Source organism: Haliaeetus albicilla, chromosome 9, assembly GCF_947461875.1.
Source record: "Haliaeetus albicilla chromosome 9, bHalAlb1.1, whole genome shotgun sequence".
NCBI classification, from domain to species: domain Eukaryota; kingdom Metazoa; phylum Chordata; class Aves; order Accipitriformes; family Accipitridae; genus Haliaeetus; species Haliaeetus albicilla.
In genome coordinates this window covers 24,209,072-24,223,954 of record NC_091491.1, presented here as the reverse complement: position 1 = coordinate 24,223,954, position 14,883 = coordinate 24,209,072, and the positions used below count along the sequence as shown (strand labels likewise).

Below are 14,883 nucleotides of genomic sequence, written 5' to 3'. Positions count from 1 at the left end.
TACGGGATTCCTTTTCAGTCTTACACATACACTGTTCTATAAAATACCTGTGGGTAGATACATGTGTAAGCACACACGCATAAAAAATGTATTATTACACCTATGCACTTATTCATTAAACATTTTTATCAATTGTATCAATAATAAATATATACATATATACGTTTTGTAAAAATGGAGTGCTGCTGTTCCTTAACTGAAACAAAAACTGCAGAGAAAGCAGATTAAAGGACAAAAGAATACTGCAAATACTGTTTGCAGGGAGAACTTGGGGGGTTCTTAGCAGAAAAAGAAAATCTGCAGCTGCACCTGAAAACCGTTCTTCTTCATGCAAAGACGGAGACAGTATTTGGTTACTGCATTCTGCAGGGACCCACTGGAAGGATGGTTTGAATGAATGTAGTCCTTAGGGAGGATGTAGTCGGTTGTTTTTGCCAGAGAGCTTTATTTGCCAGCTCAGAGAGCTGGATCTCATGGCAGCTGTTGTTTTAGACTGCAAATTCTGTTAAGGGCCTTTGATGACAACATCTCATTGCACCATCAAGTGGCCACACTAGCCAGTGCTTATGATGTTATTCATAGATGAGTATTTTGAGAAGTCAATATTTTTCTTGAATTAAAACCAAAAAAATATTAAATATATTGAATAGCTGAGAACTCCTATTGTGCTGATAAGCAAAGATATTCAAGACTTGTTTTCAGAGCAGTGTTAGGTAAAGGTAGAGCTGAGGTTTTGTTCTCCTATCAGTGCAAGAAGCTGTAGAAGTTGGAGGGCAGATTTTCACAGGAGTAAACTGATGCGGGTTTATGTCTGAAGAGCAGGAGATTTGTCCCCTTTTCCAAATGTGATAAAATAGCTATAGCTTCCTTATCAAAGAGTACAACACACTCACCATAGGAGGAGATGTTCACTTGATACAGACAGGGAAGGATCCATTAGATGCTAATTCTTGGCAAGTAAAGCACAAGGCTCTACCTTGGCACACTGGCTGTGGGGATGGTGTGTATTCTTCTAGCAAAGGGCAGAGAAGAGTCTGATTTACTGTGAGCTCTAAGGGCTGTGTCTGAGGGCGTACGGGGAGGAAGAAGGGCCTTTCCAGCACTCCCACGGTGACAATGCCCAGTCACAACTTGACTCTCAGCACATCAGAGCTCAGTGGAAACCAGTAACATGCTGTCTGGGAGGTCGTCTCCCTTCCAGTACATTCGGCTGCTCCGTGTAATAATTTTCATCTGTAAGACTGTGTTGTCCTTGCACGGCAAAACCAGCCAGTATGAAAATAATCTAGGGATGTGCATTGATAATGTAGCCTTGGCTGCTTAATATTTTAAAATCCTGAAACTGGAGGATATTTGCCTCCTGAAAAGTATTTAATCTTACTTTCAGTAGTCTTTGCCAGACGTATAGCATATGGCAGACACAATTATTTATAGCTCATAATTAACTTCTGCTTGTCACTTGTCAGCTGAAATACTGTAGGGAATATGTACTTAAATGATCTCTCTTGCATTAGAGAAAAGACTAAATCTGTTAGGTTTTTGTTTTCAGGTATTTTTTTTTTTTTTAAGCAAAACTATTAACACATATCATCTTAGTGTGCCATGCAGCATCAGCACAGAGGTTTGGCACTTACATATAAACACATGTTTGCACTGTGTTCCAGTGTGCAAACATACACAGAATCAGTGTTATAAGAGCATAAACTATATTCTAGCTTCCTATGTGATTAATTTTGAAAACATGGGGGTTTTGTTGAAAACACTGAATAGTAACAGAAAACAGATGGGTTTTGGCAGAAGTAATCCTGAGTAGCATGTTTAAATATGGTTGCATGAAACTAATGAGGTTTTCCCCCATAAAGCAGTTTTGCTTGAGTGGAAAGAAGATCAGAAACCAGGTTATGATCCCGCAATCCTTTTCTTACTGAAATCAACAGAAAGTCAATTGCCTGCCTAGCTCAGTAAATGTGTATAGGGTGTCAGCTTTTGAGCTCTAGATCTGTTCTTTAATTACCTGTGAAGTTCTTCATATGCCTATGGAGTTTAATTGATAATACTGTTAAAAATTGTGCAATGTTAGAATGTCACTGTGAGACTGATTAAGATACTATCAGGCAAGCGGCTGTTGCTGCTATTAGTCATTGGTTTTCAGTAATGCCCACAGTGCTCTTGGCACTTGCCAAATTAAAAGACAATTTTATTGCGCCTTGTCCTTACTGAAGGAGAAGCCAGAGATACATGTATTTGTTAATCCTTATTGAAATAAAGCATAGAGATTTTTTTCCTAAACAGACATTGAAATTTACAGCTAATTTATTTTAATTCTGTGGAGATTTGCCTAGCAAATAATTTTAGTGGCCGAAGTTGAAATATACTTCCACATGAAAAAGCTGGATTTTGCATGAGTACCTTCCAAAGAGATTTTGGAGGTTATCTCTTGACTTCATTCATTTGTGCTTCTCTGTTTTTCAACAGATGGCAGTTTGCCCAGCCATACTGTAGAACTAGCTGTCCAAGCCACATGGTGTTAAGTTTAAAGGGCCTTGGGTCTGACATCATTAACGTTATCTGCCTTTTCCCCTTTATCCCCACAGCTTCAGGTATTTTCCTCTGGGTCACTTTGCATTAAGGTGAAAGGAGGAGGCTTTGGGTGCAGCTGCAGCGGTTAACACTGCCAGATTTCATCAGCAGCATATGAAATCCTAGGATGAGGGCTGGTGCTGCTCATGGTGTTGGGATAAATCAGTCCTTGTTAATGGGGCACTTGCTGCTTCTCCTCAGCTGGCAGAGCTTCTCCCAGAGTGTTGATGTACATGTTCATCATGTAGCAGTTGAGTGCCTCACCCATACGTGACGCAACATTGTGTTAATTTTCTGAGGTTGGCATTTCTTCTGAAGCCTGGCAGGTTCTTGTTCAGCTCTTCAATAGAGCCTTTTACTAAAGCTCTGCCAAGTCCATCCAGTGTAATAAGTAATGACCTTAACAACATGGAGCTTTTTTGTAAAGAAGCACAGTCTGTGTGTCTTTTTTTTTTTTCTTTTCAAGTGTAAATCATTTACTAATTGTCTCTGAAAATGCTGCAATTCCATATGACCTTTCAAGATGCCACCAGAGTTCCTCTTCAGCTGCCCTGAACAGATGCAGACCAGTTCACAGGTGCTTCGCATGCCATGGCCCCACGCATCACTGTGGGCAGGAGTGCCCCACGCAATCGCCGCAGGCAGCAGTGCCTTGCACAGTGTCCAGCCTTTGCCTGCACACGTGGCTCCCAGATGGGATGTGCTGGAGGTGACATGCTGCATGCACCCCAGCTGGCCTAGGCATCCAGCAAACAGCTGTTACACTCATGTTCTGTTAGCATAGTGCTTCCAAAATAGTTAATTTAACCAAATGATTAAAATTTAAAGAACTTTAATGTCCAATTTTTAACTCATTAGGGTTTTTCCATCATGCCCACATCAGCATTCTGAAGAAAGCACTTGAACTTTTTAAACAGCTAGGCCTCTTACATGAATAAATGTGTATGAGTTAGTTCCTGGGTAACTTCAGAGATACCAGACCAGTATAAATGCAGACCTCTAGGCATGTGTCTGCTAGGAGTGGAGAGAGGTAAGCTTTTAACTTAGGTGCTGGAAATGGCATACTGGATGCTCTGGTGGGTATATGGGCAACCTTGATTTCTGATGTAAGCTCCTTGTTTAGGCTTTCCCCTGCCTGTTGTGTTCACTGTATCCTTCTGTTTCTTTCCAAATAGGGGTTTTTTGAAGAAGAGGAAGGTAAAGAGTATATCTATAAAGAACCCAAATTAACCGGCTTGTCTGAGATCTCTCAAAGGCTGATGAAACTTTATGCAGACAAGTTTGGAATAGATAATGTGAAGATCATCCAGGATTCCAACAAGGTACGGAAGACACGCAGTTTTTGCACAAGGGGGAGAACTGACTGCACGCTTCATGTTTGGGGAGCTGTGTTTTCAATGAATGTGAACCGAGTGTACGTGTAAACTACTGTGATCTAGTTTTACAACCAAAAAAAGACCCTCACTTTATAGTGTGGCAGGTGCTGTATGGAAACGACAATGTTATAGCAGGGCATCACAGTCAGTGGGAAGAGAGCATATTCTAGCATATGCCTGCAGAGAGCATGCAGTTGCTTACTGCAATGCGGAAGCAGGTTGTTTTCTCTCTCATTTAGCTTTCATCCACTGTTGCCAATGGCTATGTTCAAAAGTCTCACTGTTCTTAGAGGCCTTTTGGTTAAATATCTTTGTATTAATCTGTGGTCCGGATATTACATTTGGACGTCTCAGTTTTAATCAGTATTGCTATGATAGATAAAAGCATCAGAAATATAATGGATGCCTTGGAAGCTCATCACACTTAACAGAATTTTATTACATTTGCCACTGTTACACAGGTCAATCCCAAAGACCTGGATCCAAAATATGCCTATATCCAGGTGACATATGTCACGCCTTTCTTTGAAGAGAAAGAAGCCGAAGATCGAAAGACCGACTTTGAAATGCATCACAACATCAACCGTTTTGTGTTTGAAACACCTTTCACACTCTCAGGAAAAAAGCACGGAGGTGTAGAAGAGCAGTGCAAGAGGCGCACAATCCTGACAAGTACGTTTGCTCAGGCTGTTTCCCCCCTCCCGTCCCACCTTTGCCAGTTAAGCCCAGCAGTGTGTTTCATGTGCCAGATTTTCTGCAGTCAGTGGGCACAGCACGTTATGCAGAATAAGTCATCTTTTAAGTGTGTCCATTGGCAAAGTATGTGTTTCTTACAATCCTGCTGACTGTCCTAGGGAAAGTTCTTTTCATTTGTAGAGTCATCAGCTGTCTTATTTTTCCTCATTATTGACATCTTAACTGTTCTTGCAGTGATGTAATTTGGGAGTGGTTCTGCTGGAGGCAGCTTAGCACTCAGAACCATTGTTCTTTTAATAGTAAACAAGTCAAAAAGCAAAGTAGGTGCCTATTCTGCTAAGAAGAGTAAGAAGAGTAAAACTCAGATACTAACTTTTGTTCAAAATGGGAGTAAGGTACATTATATAGAATTTTTTAAAGTGAGAGGTAAGATTTCATCTCATTGGGCACAATCAGTGTTTTAAGACAGAAAAGTCAGGAGCCCTAGATATGTCTTTCTTACTGAGTCATGTTAAACAGAAAATGTTTAGTTCCTTACCGTGATTGATATCTCTTTTTAAGAGGAATCCTTCGTGAAACTAGTACTGAAACTTGAACTGCCTGAATTTTGGCTGGGAGTATGAGAAACTGTCTGAGATGGAGACGTTGTTCTCATGGGCAGCTGTGAGCAGGGAGGCCAATGTTCACAGCAAAGTCTCCTGAGTGACAGAAAATCCAGTTCCCCACCAACTTCAGTGCGTCTGCTTCTCCCAAAGGGCAAAGTGAAGAAAGCTGCTTACAGTACAGGCGTAGTCGCCTAAAAGTTTTGTTCTGGCAAGTCAGGGAAAGAGGTACTGGTTGTCTGAGGGCATCTTGTTACATGACATAGCTTTGCTTGTAAGAAGAAGAAAGGAGGAGTAGCTTGTGTGTGGTTTTTTTAAGTGCTTGAGCAGCAGTAGGTGTTTTGCGATCTGTACTGAAGCAGGTAGTTTCACGGACTTGAAAGTGCAGCTATTAAGTTATGTCTGGCAAAAACAGAGAGGGATGTTCTTCCAGCAGAATATTTTCCCTAGGTTATTACATGCTCTTGTCAGCTCCCACCACTCTCAGCCTGGCTCCGTCTTCGGCATTGGGTGGGAATTCGATGACCTTCTCTTCTCCCCTGCTTTTCCCTCTGGCACCTGCCTTACCTCAGTCCTTTTCTGTAAAAGAAACATCTTTTTCTTTTTTCTTTTTCCCCTTCCCCCCACTCCCCCCTCCCCCCCCGCTTTGATAAAGTCACATATTTTCATTTGCTTTCTCCCTAAAAAGAAGTGCTTATAGTTTGAGAAGAAAGCAAGGCTTACCGGTGCGACTGGAAGACCAATGGAAGTTAACTGTGCTCGCGCAGAGGTACTGGGTGGCTGGATCGGTGCCCACTCAGCATCTCTGCTCCAGAGCCTGCTGCCTGGGTTGCACAGAGGACAAGTGCAGTCCGGCTGCGGTCTGCGGACTGCTGGCTCTGCCCTGCCTGGTACTCGTGCTTCCAGCTCTGGAAGCCCTGGGTGTCCTGCTCTCCAAGGAGACAGCCACCCTGTAAGCTGGAGCTGACTGGCAGAGTTCGGGAGGCCTTCCAAAGTGTGTGGGGCCATCAGGAAAAGAGTGTTAGCTTAGATCAGACTTTTAACGCGCCATAACGGTACCTTTGCCAGACTCTCTGAGATCCGGGAAAAGGCCTTGACTGGAAGGAAGGGGTTTTAACGATGAATAATTCCTCTGTCATCTCCCATAGCAGTATTTGGGTTGAATACTAAAAGTAACTCCTTACTTCTCTAAGGATGATGTTTTAATAGTAGTTTATCTGTGGGTGAGCAATACCCAACTGAGCTAAACTAGAGGCTCCCGCCTCTAACTTGAAACATGTTTGATAGGATGTTTTGAGCTGTTTGAAGTTCGGTATGGGCTTATTTGGTGCTTTAACTCAGAAGGAGAAATCTGTGGGTTCTAAAATCTGAGCAGTGAGAGCTTTTTGCCACGTGGCTGTGACAGAACTCTGTAGCAAACAGTGGTGAATTCAAAAGGAAGTGCTCTTCCAGTGCCAGGTATATCAAAATTCAATTTAGACCTGCGTCACTTTTGCTCAATGGGTGATTAAAACTTAATTTGTATGAATTGATAAAGAGGTTGACAAAGTTAAAAGTTCATTCTTTGACTTAATAGTTTTGCTTTCTTAGATACTCTCTTGCTGGGTGAGTTTGTCTGATAAGTTTCTTGCTTTTGAGTAGCCAGTCACTTGTTTCCCTACGTGAAGAAGCGTATTCAAGTCATAAGCCAAACCAGCACAGAGCTGAATCCTATTGAAGTAGCGATTGATGAGATGTCCAAAAAAGTCTCAGAGCTCAATCAGCTTTGCACAATGGAAGAAGTGGACATGATCCGACTGCAGCTCAAACTCCAAGGAAGTGTCAGTGTCAAGGTAATGACAATTTGCGCCTTTTTCTGCTTTTTTCAAAATGCATCTACCTAAATATTTATTTTTATTTTTGTCATTCCAGACACATTTTGTCTATTTTATATTTCTGGTCATGTCTTGTGTTCCAATGCTTTTGGAACCCACTCTAAAAATTTAAGGAAATTGAAAGTTTTCCACTGATGTTGATGACTGCTCGACTTATGTGCAAATATAACTATTTTAGTCAAATCTTCTCTAAATATACATTAAGACCTTTCTAACACGTCCATCGTGTCACTTAAGAATACAGCCCATCACACAGCCAAGTGTGCAGATACTTTAAGGGGAGTTTTGATAGGATTGGTTTTGTCATGTCCTATTTAGAAAAGTTGGGATTGGTGAGAGGTGCGTGTATTTCTGGTGCCCTCGTTAAAATGTCTTCAGACATACAGCTTTCTAGATGGTTAACTAGCTGAGGACTTTCAATGGCCGGCAGAGATCTGCAGTTTGTGCAAGGCTGACCAGCTCCCTTTTCTTTAGTAAAACTCTTCAGGTTTCATCCAGGTGACAAGAGGAGTGAGGTGATGTTCCTCACACAGGCTCGGTTGCCTGAGGCCAGTCCCCAAGCCTTGAAACACAAGAGAGAAAGACAACAAACTGCTTGTTCTCTGCACTTAAGCTATGTGTTTTTCCCCCAGGTAAATGCTGGACCAATGGCCTATGCTCGAGCTTTTCTTGAAGAAACAAATGCTAAGAGATATCCTGATAATCAAGTTAAGCTTTTGAAGGAAATCTTCAGGTAAACATTAAGTTTAGACTTTCCACCCTCTGCATAGTATGAGTAGCATGAGTAGGTGTGACATGAAATCAGGCTGAATTGAACCAAGCTAATTTACATCTGCATTTACCCTATCTTACAAGTCATTCCCAAGAAAACATTTACTGAAGTTTTGGCCTATCCTAGTGTCATGGTTTCAGCCCAGCCGGTAAGGAAGGACCGTGCAGCGGCTCACTCACTCCTCCCCGCCCCCCTCCGGTGGTATGGGGAGAAGAATCAGAAAGGAGAAAAGAAAAAAAAAAAAGGGAACCTTGTGGGTTGAGATAAGGACAATTTACTGGGGCAACACAAAAAGAGAAGTTACAACAACGGTACTAATAAAAGAATATACAAAAGGAGTGATGCACAGTGCAACTGCTCACCACCCAGAACCCGACGTTCCGCCACTTCCCCCCCGAAAGCCGAGCGAGAGAGAACCCCCCCAGCCCGCTCCCCAGTTATATACTGAGCACGATGGCACACGGTATGGAATAGCTCCTGGGCTAGTTCAGGTCAGCTGTCCCGGCTGTGCCCTCTCCCAGGTTCCTGTGAAAATTAACTTTATCCCAGCTGAACCCAGGGCACCTAGTAGCCTATGTTCCTTTTGATCTGAGGATGAGTTCTGAAATTCACTTCTAACAAGGTGTGATTTGCAAGGGGGAGAAGAGGTACAGTAATGTGTGTGTGTGGGGGGGGGTTCATTACTACAAAATTTGTATGGTTGTTCTTTGTGGTTTTGTGCTCGTAGGCAATTTGCCGAAGCATGTGGACATGCTCTTGATGTCAACGAACGCCTTATTAAGGAGGACCAATTTGAGTATCAGGGAGAGATGAAGTCTCATTATAAGGATATGCTCAGCGAGCTTTCTGCAGTTATGAATGAACAGGTTAGATCATCTATTTTCGTGCTGGTTGGGCTGAATGAGGGTGGCTAATTGTGTCTTCTAGTAACAAATGAAGCTGTAGAGCAAAATACTAGAAGCAAAACCTGGTAGTGCAACAGTCACCGAGAAAATATAGTTTACTCCTCCACACAGACGCCTTTTTCAAATCCAGCTGTATTATATATAATGAATCTGGTTGATCAACAAAGATTTGTCTTCTACCTGTCTTGCTACATACCGAAGAGTTGAATGTTCATGAGGCTAAATGCAGACTGAGGTCTAGAGGCATAGAAAGATAATCAGTTAAACTAGTGGTTTATGCTTTGCTTGCTTTATCCTACAGCTGTGATATATTTAATTAAAACACTAAATTGCCTTTAAGACCTAGCTTGTAACTGGAGGAGGTATTGTTATAGTTTCTATTTGTATTCAGCTTTCAGAGCAAGAGTTATTTCTTGTTTATGTTTTTTTATATTTAAGTACACTGTCAAAATACATGCCATGTAGTTCAGCCTTTGGCAGCTTCAGAAGGATGAGCGTGCACGGCTACGTTATATGAAATGCATCCCAAAATACTGAACTGGACTTCAGTGCACACTTACAGCTATTCTATTGCTGTGTCTATGCAGATGTTTTTTATTATGTTTTCTGTTCTAATTGAAATATTGAGTGATTCCGCATACTAAAGTGCAAAGTAAATCATGCTTAATTATTTCTCTGCATGCTTGTGTGTAGGCCACCTTAGATTGCATCTGAGACATTCTGTAGCAGTTGCACTGCATTTCCAGGTGCCTATAGTGCACATAAGCACTATTTGTGCACAGTTACTTTGTTTAACCATTGGTATCAGTGATGGCATCTCACGGGAATGTCTAATTGGCACCCCATTAGACCATGCTGTATTATTCATCTTCACGTGTGAGGAGAATAAGGATTTACCAGAATTTTTGGCCCATTGTTATACTTCCTGTGGAATTGAGCTAGTTTTTCACAGGGTGTAAAGCTGCATAATTGCTTTGAAGGCTGGGTGTATGCCAGATGGGGGTCCAGCTCAGTCCTGGCTGCTGTTCTGTGACTTGTGCTCCGTTCCTCTTTAGGTGTGTAAAGATTTGTGAACATCAAGCATTCCAATAATCTTATCATAACTAATATTTATCACTGTTTGTTATATTAAGTATGTAAGTATTAAGGGTATCATTTGTTACTTAATGTTTACGCCTCTCTCGTGGAAGTTATTTTGGCCATCCAGCCAATATGCATAGGCAGTACCATATGTCTTGTGTGTACTACTGTTCCCCCTGTTCCCCACAAAAATGGAAAATGTATGGTCAACTTAAGTGACGTATGAGCATCCCATGAGTTTCAGCATTCATAAAATATTTGGTGAGTTCTATTAAATACTCACACCTGTATTTGTCAGTGAGCTCTGAGTTATCTTTATGTAAACAAAAAGACTAAATAATACAAAATTACTTGTACGTAACAATGTTCATATGTAAAGTTAAGAGTTCATCCTGCAAAAGTAAAAATCGTCAACTGTTTAACCAAACCCATCTGAATTTGAAAGTCCACACTGAAAACCAGTCTCCCACTTATAGCCCTGTGGGCCAGCCTTATAAGCGACAGCCCAGTTTTCCAGGCAACGTGGCTTTTTGGGAAAACTCTACTCCTCTTGCAATGAATGCGTGAACTCCCTACTTCTGAGCAGAGCAGTGCTTCAGAGAGATCACATGCTGTAAACTGTGGCTGCAATATTTATCTCACAGTTGGAAAGTTTGAGGCTCTTTTGTAACTGTGCTGTGTGCTTTACACCAGTAAGATTTGCCATATTTTCTATTGCATTCAAGAAGGTTTTGTTTGCTTACCCACTGACAGTGACTCTTTCATCACCATATGTTTTTCTCTTGTTTTGTTTTGTTTTGTTTTTCTTTTCTGACAGCTCTGTCATGGTCCTTGCTTATACAGCTTCTCTTCTTCCCTGTCTAACATTTCCCTCAATACCATAGCCAAAAGTGGTATGTTCATTTTTCTTACATCTACTTTTTTCTTTTAATGTCATGTACTTTCCTCACTTGATGGTTTTTCTACTTGGTATGTTTGTTTAGCTTCATGTCTAATGAGTCCCTTGCTCAGGGAGTTAAAAAAAAAAAAAAAGACAAGGTGTGTGTGTGATATATTGTCCATGAGCAGTGTTGAGATGCATGTTCTTTAGGACCCTAGTTGTGAACTTGGGGAGCTCAGTGGGGCAGCTCGACAAGAGCCTCCTAATGCAAAAGCATGCGCCAGTAGTAGCAAAAGCGGCCGGACGGAAGGGCCGGGGACAAATGGCATAGAAAGGTACTGATTAAGCCAAGCCCCCTTGTCCCATGAGTATGGTCCCCTTCTTACAGACCTGCCCAGCACACTGCTCGTGGCTGTATGCCAGGCCGAGGCCCCAGTGGAGAGTGTGCAAGCCCAGATGCCCACGGTTCGGCAGGACTGGCACAGCCCAGCGCAACAGCAGCTGCCCCAAGCTCTCTTCTTCCGACGGCCCTGGAGAGCGTTGGATTTGAGTCACAGCTGGGCGAGTCAGCAGTCTGGGCAGACAGCGTGTGCCGCAGCCTGCCTGCGTTCCGCCGCGCTGCCCTGCTCTCCTTGCAGCTCTCCTGGCTTCGCTGGGTGCTGCCAGGGAGCAACCCTGACCAGGGCTCACTGGGGGCTGATGGCGTAAGATTACGTGCACCTGGAGCTTTGTGAATGGGGGACGTTTCTCTTCCACCGCTGATGGCTGTGTTGGTCAGTGGGGATGGCCCACGTCTCTGCTGTGAATGCTTCAACATAGCGCCCCACGGAAGAAGGCAGGTTTTCAGTCTGTTTATAGAAGTAGGAAAAATAGCTATTACCAAAAGAAACCTTCCTTCTTGCTAAAGCCTATACGCAGGACAGGGCGGAAGAAGCTTTTGCCACTGCTCCTCCCTGAGAGTGCAGCTCTGCCTGCAGCCTCAGCCTGGCGATTGGTCCAAACCCCGCTGACGGACACATTTTTTCAGCTGCCATGTGTGTGAAGCTCAGTGGGGATGCTCCATGCCCCAAATGACTGAGTGGGCAGAGCTGGGACCTGTCTCTACCACGGTCAGTAGGTGCTAGTGCAGGTGCCTGCTGAATTTACAAGATGTAGGTGACTTGTCAGTTGTGTTTGTGTGAGAGTTGTTAGAGAAACACAGTTCAGGGAACCCCATGAAGCACCGCTTGGCAGAAGCCAGTGACCCCAGCTCCATTTATCCCCCCAGCTCAGAGGAAGTCATCCCTCTCACTGCAGCCTCTGGTCAATTCTGTGTCCCCAGGCAAAGGTCCTTTTCCTCTGTCAGATCCTTAGCATCATTGTGTAATAAATAAAAAATGGGAAATCCTTGGTTAGACAATGAACACTTCAGGCACCAAACTATTCAGATCTCTCTCACTGTTGCATTTTTTTTTTCTTTTCTTCTTTTATGAAAAGATTGTATACAAGGAGGACTCGGCAAAACAGCAAGGAATGGAGCGCACTTACTCGCGGGTCATCAATAGAGTCAGCTCGTCTGTGCCAGCAGCAACCACCGCAGCAAATCCTGATGCTTGACCGCGGCATGGGGAACACACGGCCTTGGGAAGATCTGGGGTGGCTGGGGGGGGGGGGTGTTCTTTGGTTTGGGGGTTTTTTTTCCTTTTAGATTAATAGTACTGAAAATTAATTTGTTCACGGACAATGCCAGGAAAAGGATTTGTGGGTTCTGATTTTAATTTATTGGAAGTCTTCACAGTGTTATTTTTTAAAACTGCAAGCTTGATATTTTTTTTATTTTTTGCCTGCCCCGGTATTTGCACATTCCTTATCTTTTTTTTGTTGTCGATTTTTTGGTTTCGAGCAGCCTTTATTAAGTCAGGCTGATTATGAAATTCCCATTGAACGGATAGGTACACAGCAAACCCTAAGTTTGCTATAAATTATAATATATCTAATACTAAGTCCTCATATACATATATTTTAAAGGTCAGAGTGGATGTTTTATAACATTTAAGTATATTGCAATTGTAAATAGAAGATGTGTAAAATATGTCATTTTTACAAAATTTAAAAAATATCTTTTTAGTTAATTATGACAGTACTAAGAATATGGATAACATTTCAGTTACCATTATATTAAAATATTTGTGTATGTGTATAAAAGCATCCATAAATTTTTCTCTTTGAAGGTCTGTGCATTGGTTCATTCCCATGTCAGCACTTTCCAGAGCAGTGGAGATCAGGATGCCTCCTGCATCCCAGCTGTCTGTTGCATTGCGGTTGCTGATAGAGACGTTTGTGACCATCTGCGGAATGTGGCTTCAGATTATCTCCATGGCCCCAGACTGAGGCCACTGTGGGAAACAGGGGCTCGGTGTAGTCGTTCTGCTTGAGGCCAAGGAAGCTCTGCTCTTCCTTTGAAGTTCGTAGTCCCAGATTTTGTCCAGGGCCTGTTGGGAAACCGTATGCCTCTAGCGAGACGTTTGTTTCGGTGTCTCTGCTCATGTTGAGATGTGGTGGAGCGGTTCTGCCAGCTCTTATGAGTTCCTTTTAACCTCAGCACTCCCACAGTCCTTCATGTTCATTCCTTTGCCCATAGAAAAATCCCTGCTTTCAGGGGTTCCTGCTTGTGGTGCATGTATGTTAGGATCCCTCTCCTACTCATGCACACCCCACAGTTCTGTTAAGCTGTGGCTCATTTTCCCTGAAGAAACCCTGGTGATTCCCCAGAGGCCTCCACAGGTTCACGAGTGTTCGATCAGGTCAGAGACCAGCGCTATGTCTTGCTACATGGGGATACCAGGAGGGTTTTTCCATCACGTTGCTTCAGTCTACTCTACTGTCTCCTTTCCCTGTATCTCCTCCTGTGACACCCCCAGTTCACAACTGGTGAATCTCAACTCAAGTTGTACCCTGGCCCTGCAGGCAAGAGCCAAGGGTGGCCTCTAAATTCACCCCATCTTATACGTGCAAGGTGGAAGTGCCATCATCCAGTCTCTGCCTGCTTGCCCGCGCTGCGTGTGCTGCCAGCACTTGCTGCTGTGTCTCACGATCAGCAGATCTAGGATTTTTCAGAAGAAATCTTTGCGAAGGGTTGAAACCCACACAGTGTTCTTTCGTGGTAGGGGAAGGAGGGAAGTGGTTGGGATGGGCCCAGCTCCAGCGTTAGTGCAGCAGCGGTGTAAGCCCACGCCCGTGACTTGATAATAGCCCAAGCTTTCACCTGTGTGCTGCACGCCAGCGTCAACCACGCGGCTGGATGGAGAGCCAGGCGTCCTCCTCATCCTCGCCTTGAAAAGCCCAGCTCTGCTCTTCGGACCCTGCGCTGTTCAAAACCAATATTCTGCTGAAAGGAATGATTTCTGGCCCAAAATTTAACCTGCTTTATACTGTATATGTAGTGGTAGGTGAAGTTACCTGCTTGTTTGTATGTATGGGAGGAACCAGTCATCAGTGGCGGCAGCAGGAAGCTGCAGTACAGAGGAGGTAAGTGAGCATCGAGCTGCCTTGTCCCTTAGTTTGTTGGCCTCACTGGTCTCATTTTGCATTTACTATGATTTGTGTTTATGGATGGGTACTTCAGAAGCCATCAAGGTGATCTGGAGGCAGACTGTTCCTAATTAACGTTCACGAGAATTAAGCAACTAAATCTGTTGGGCGTCTTTGGGAATAACTAGATTGCAAAAGCATGGTTTGCACCAACGGAATGTTGCAAGCTGACACCAGGCTGGTCTGAAGCCAAGCCGTGGTCTGTAAAGCAAAGGTAAGGAGATCCCTGGATTGTTTTCCCAATAGCTTGCACACAAAAATGAGTTTCATGTGTAAGTCTAAGTGTTGTGGGGTTTGGTTTGTTTTAAGCCACCAGCTCTGCAGCCACCTCTGGGGTTTGAAAATCCAGCCCATATTCTGGCTGTTACCTTATGGCTGGTGTGAGAGATGCTCAGGCTTGAGTGTAGCTGGGTCCTTATTCCAGATGGCTTTTCATCTCCTGCTGTGTTGAAGCACTTTCAACATAGTTGCATGAAAGCAATTAGCAAACATTAGCTTTGAACCAGGGCCACAACAGGGAAAGAAAACAAAGCATTAAACCATGGATT

At 43.3% G+C, this 14,883-nt stretch overlaps 1 protein-coding gene across 14 annotated transcripts in view; it reads left to right on the top strand.

Annotated features, from left to right (window-relative positions):
• Positions 1–12,974, top strand: part of DOCK10 (dedicator of cytokinesis 10) — a 166,363-nt gene extending 153,389 nt beyond the window's left edge. For 12 of the 14 annotated variants that reach the window (XM_069792124.1, XM_069792123.1, XM_069792127.1 and 9 more), the window contains 7 exons: positions 3,756–3,902; positions 4,418–4,628; positions 6,896–7,086; positions 7,761–7,861; positions 8,628–8,766; positions 10,703–10,778; positions 12,242–12,974. In XM_069792124.1, the coding sequence (XP_069648225.1) occupies positions 3,756–3,902; positions 4,418–4,628; positions 6,896–7,086; positions 7,761–7,861; positions 8,628–8,766; positions 10,703–10,778; positions 12,242–12,309 (933 nt within the window). In that variant the 3' untranslated portion in view covers positions 12,310–12,974. The remainder of the gene's footprint in view (positions 1–3,755; positions 3,903–4,417; positions 4,629–6,895; positions 7,087–7,760; positions 7,862–8,627; positions 8,767–10,702; positions 10,779–12,241) is intronic. The other 2 variants (XM_069792126.1, XM_069792131.1) reach the window with 1 other exon arrangement.
• The last annotated feature ends 1,909 nt before the right edge of the window (positions 12,975–14,883 follow it).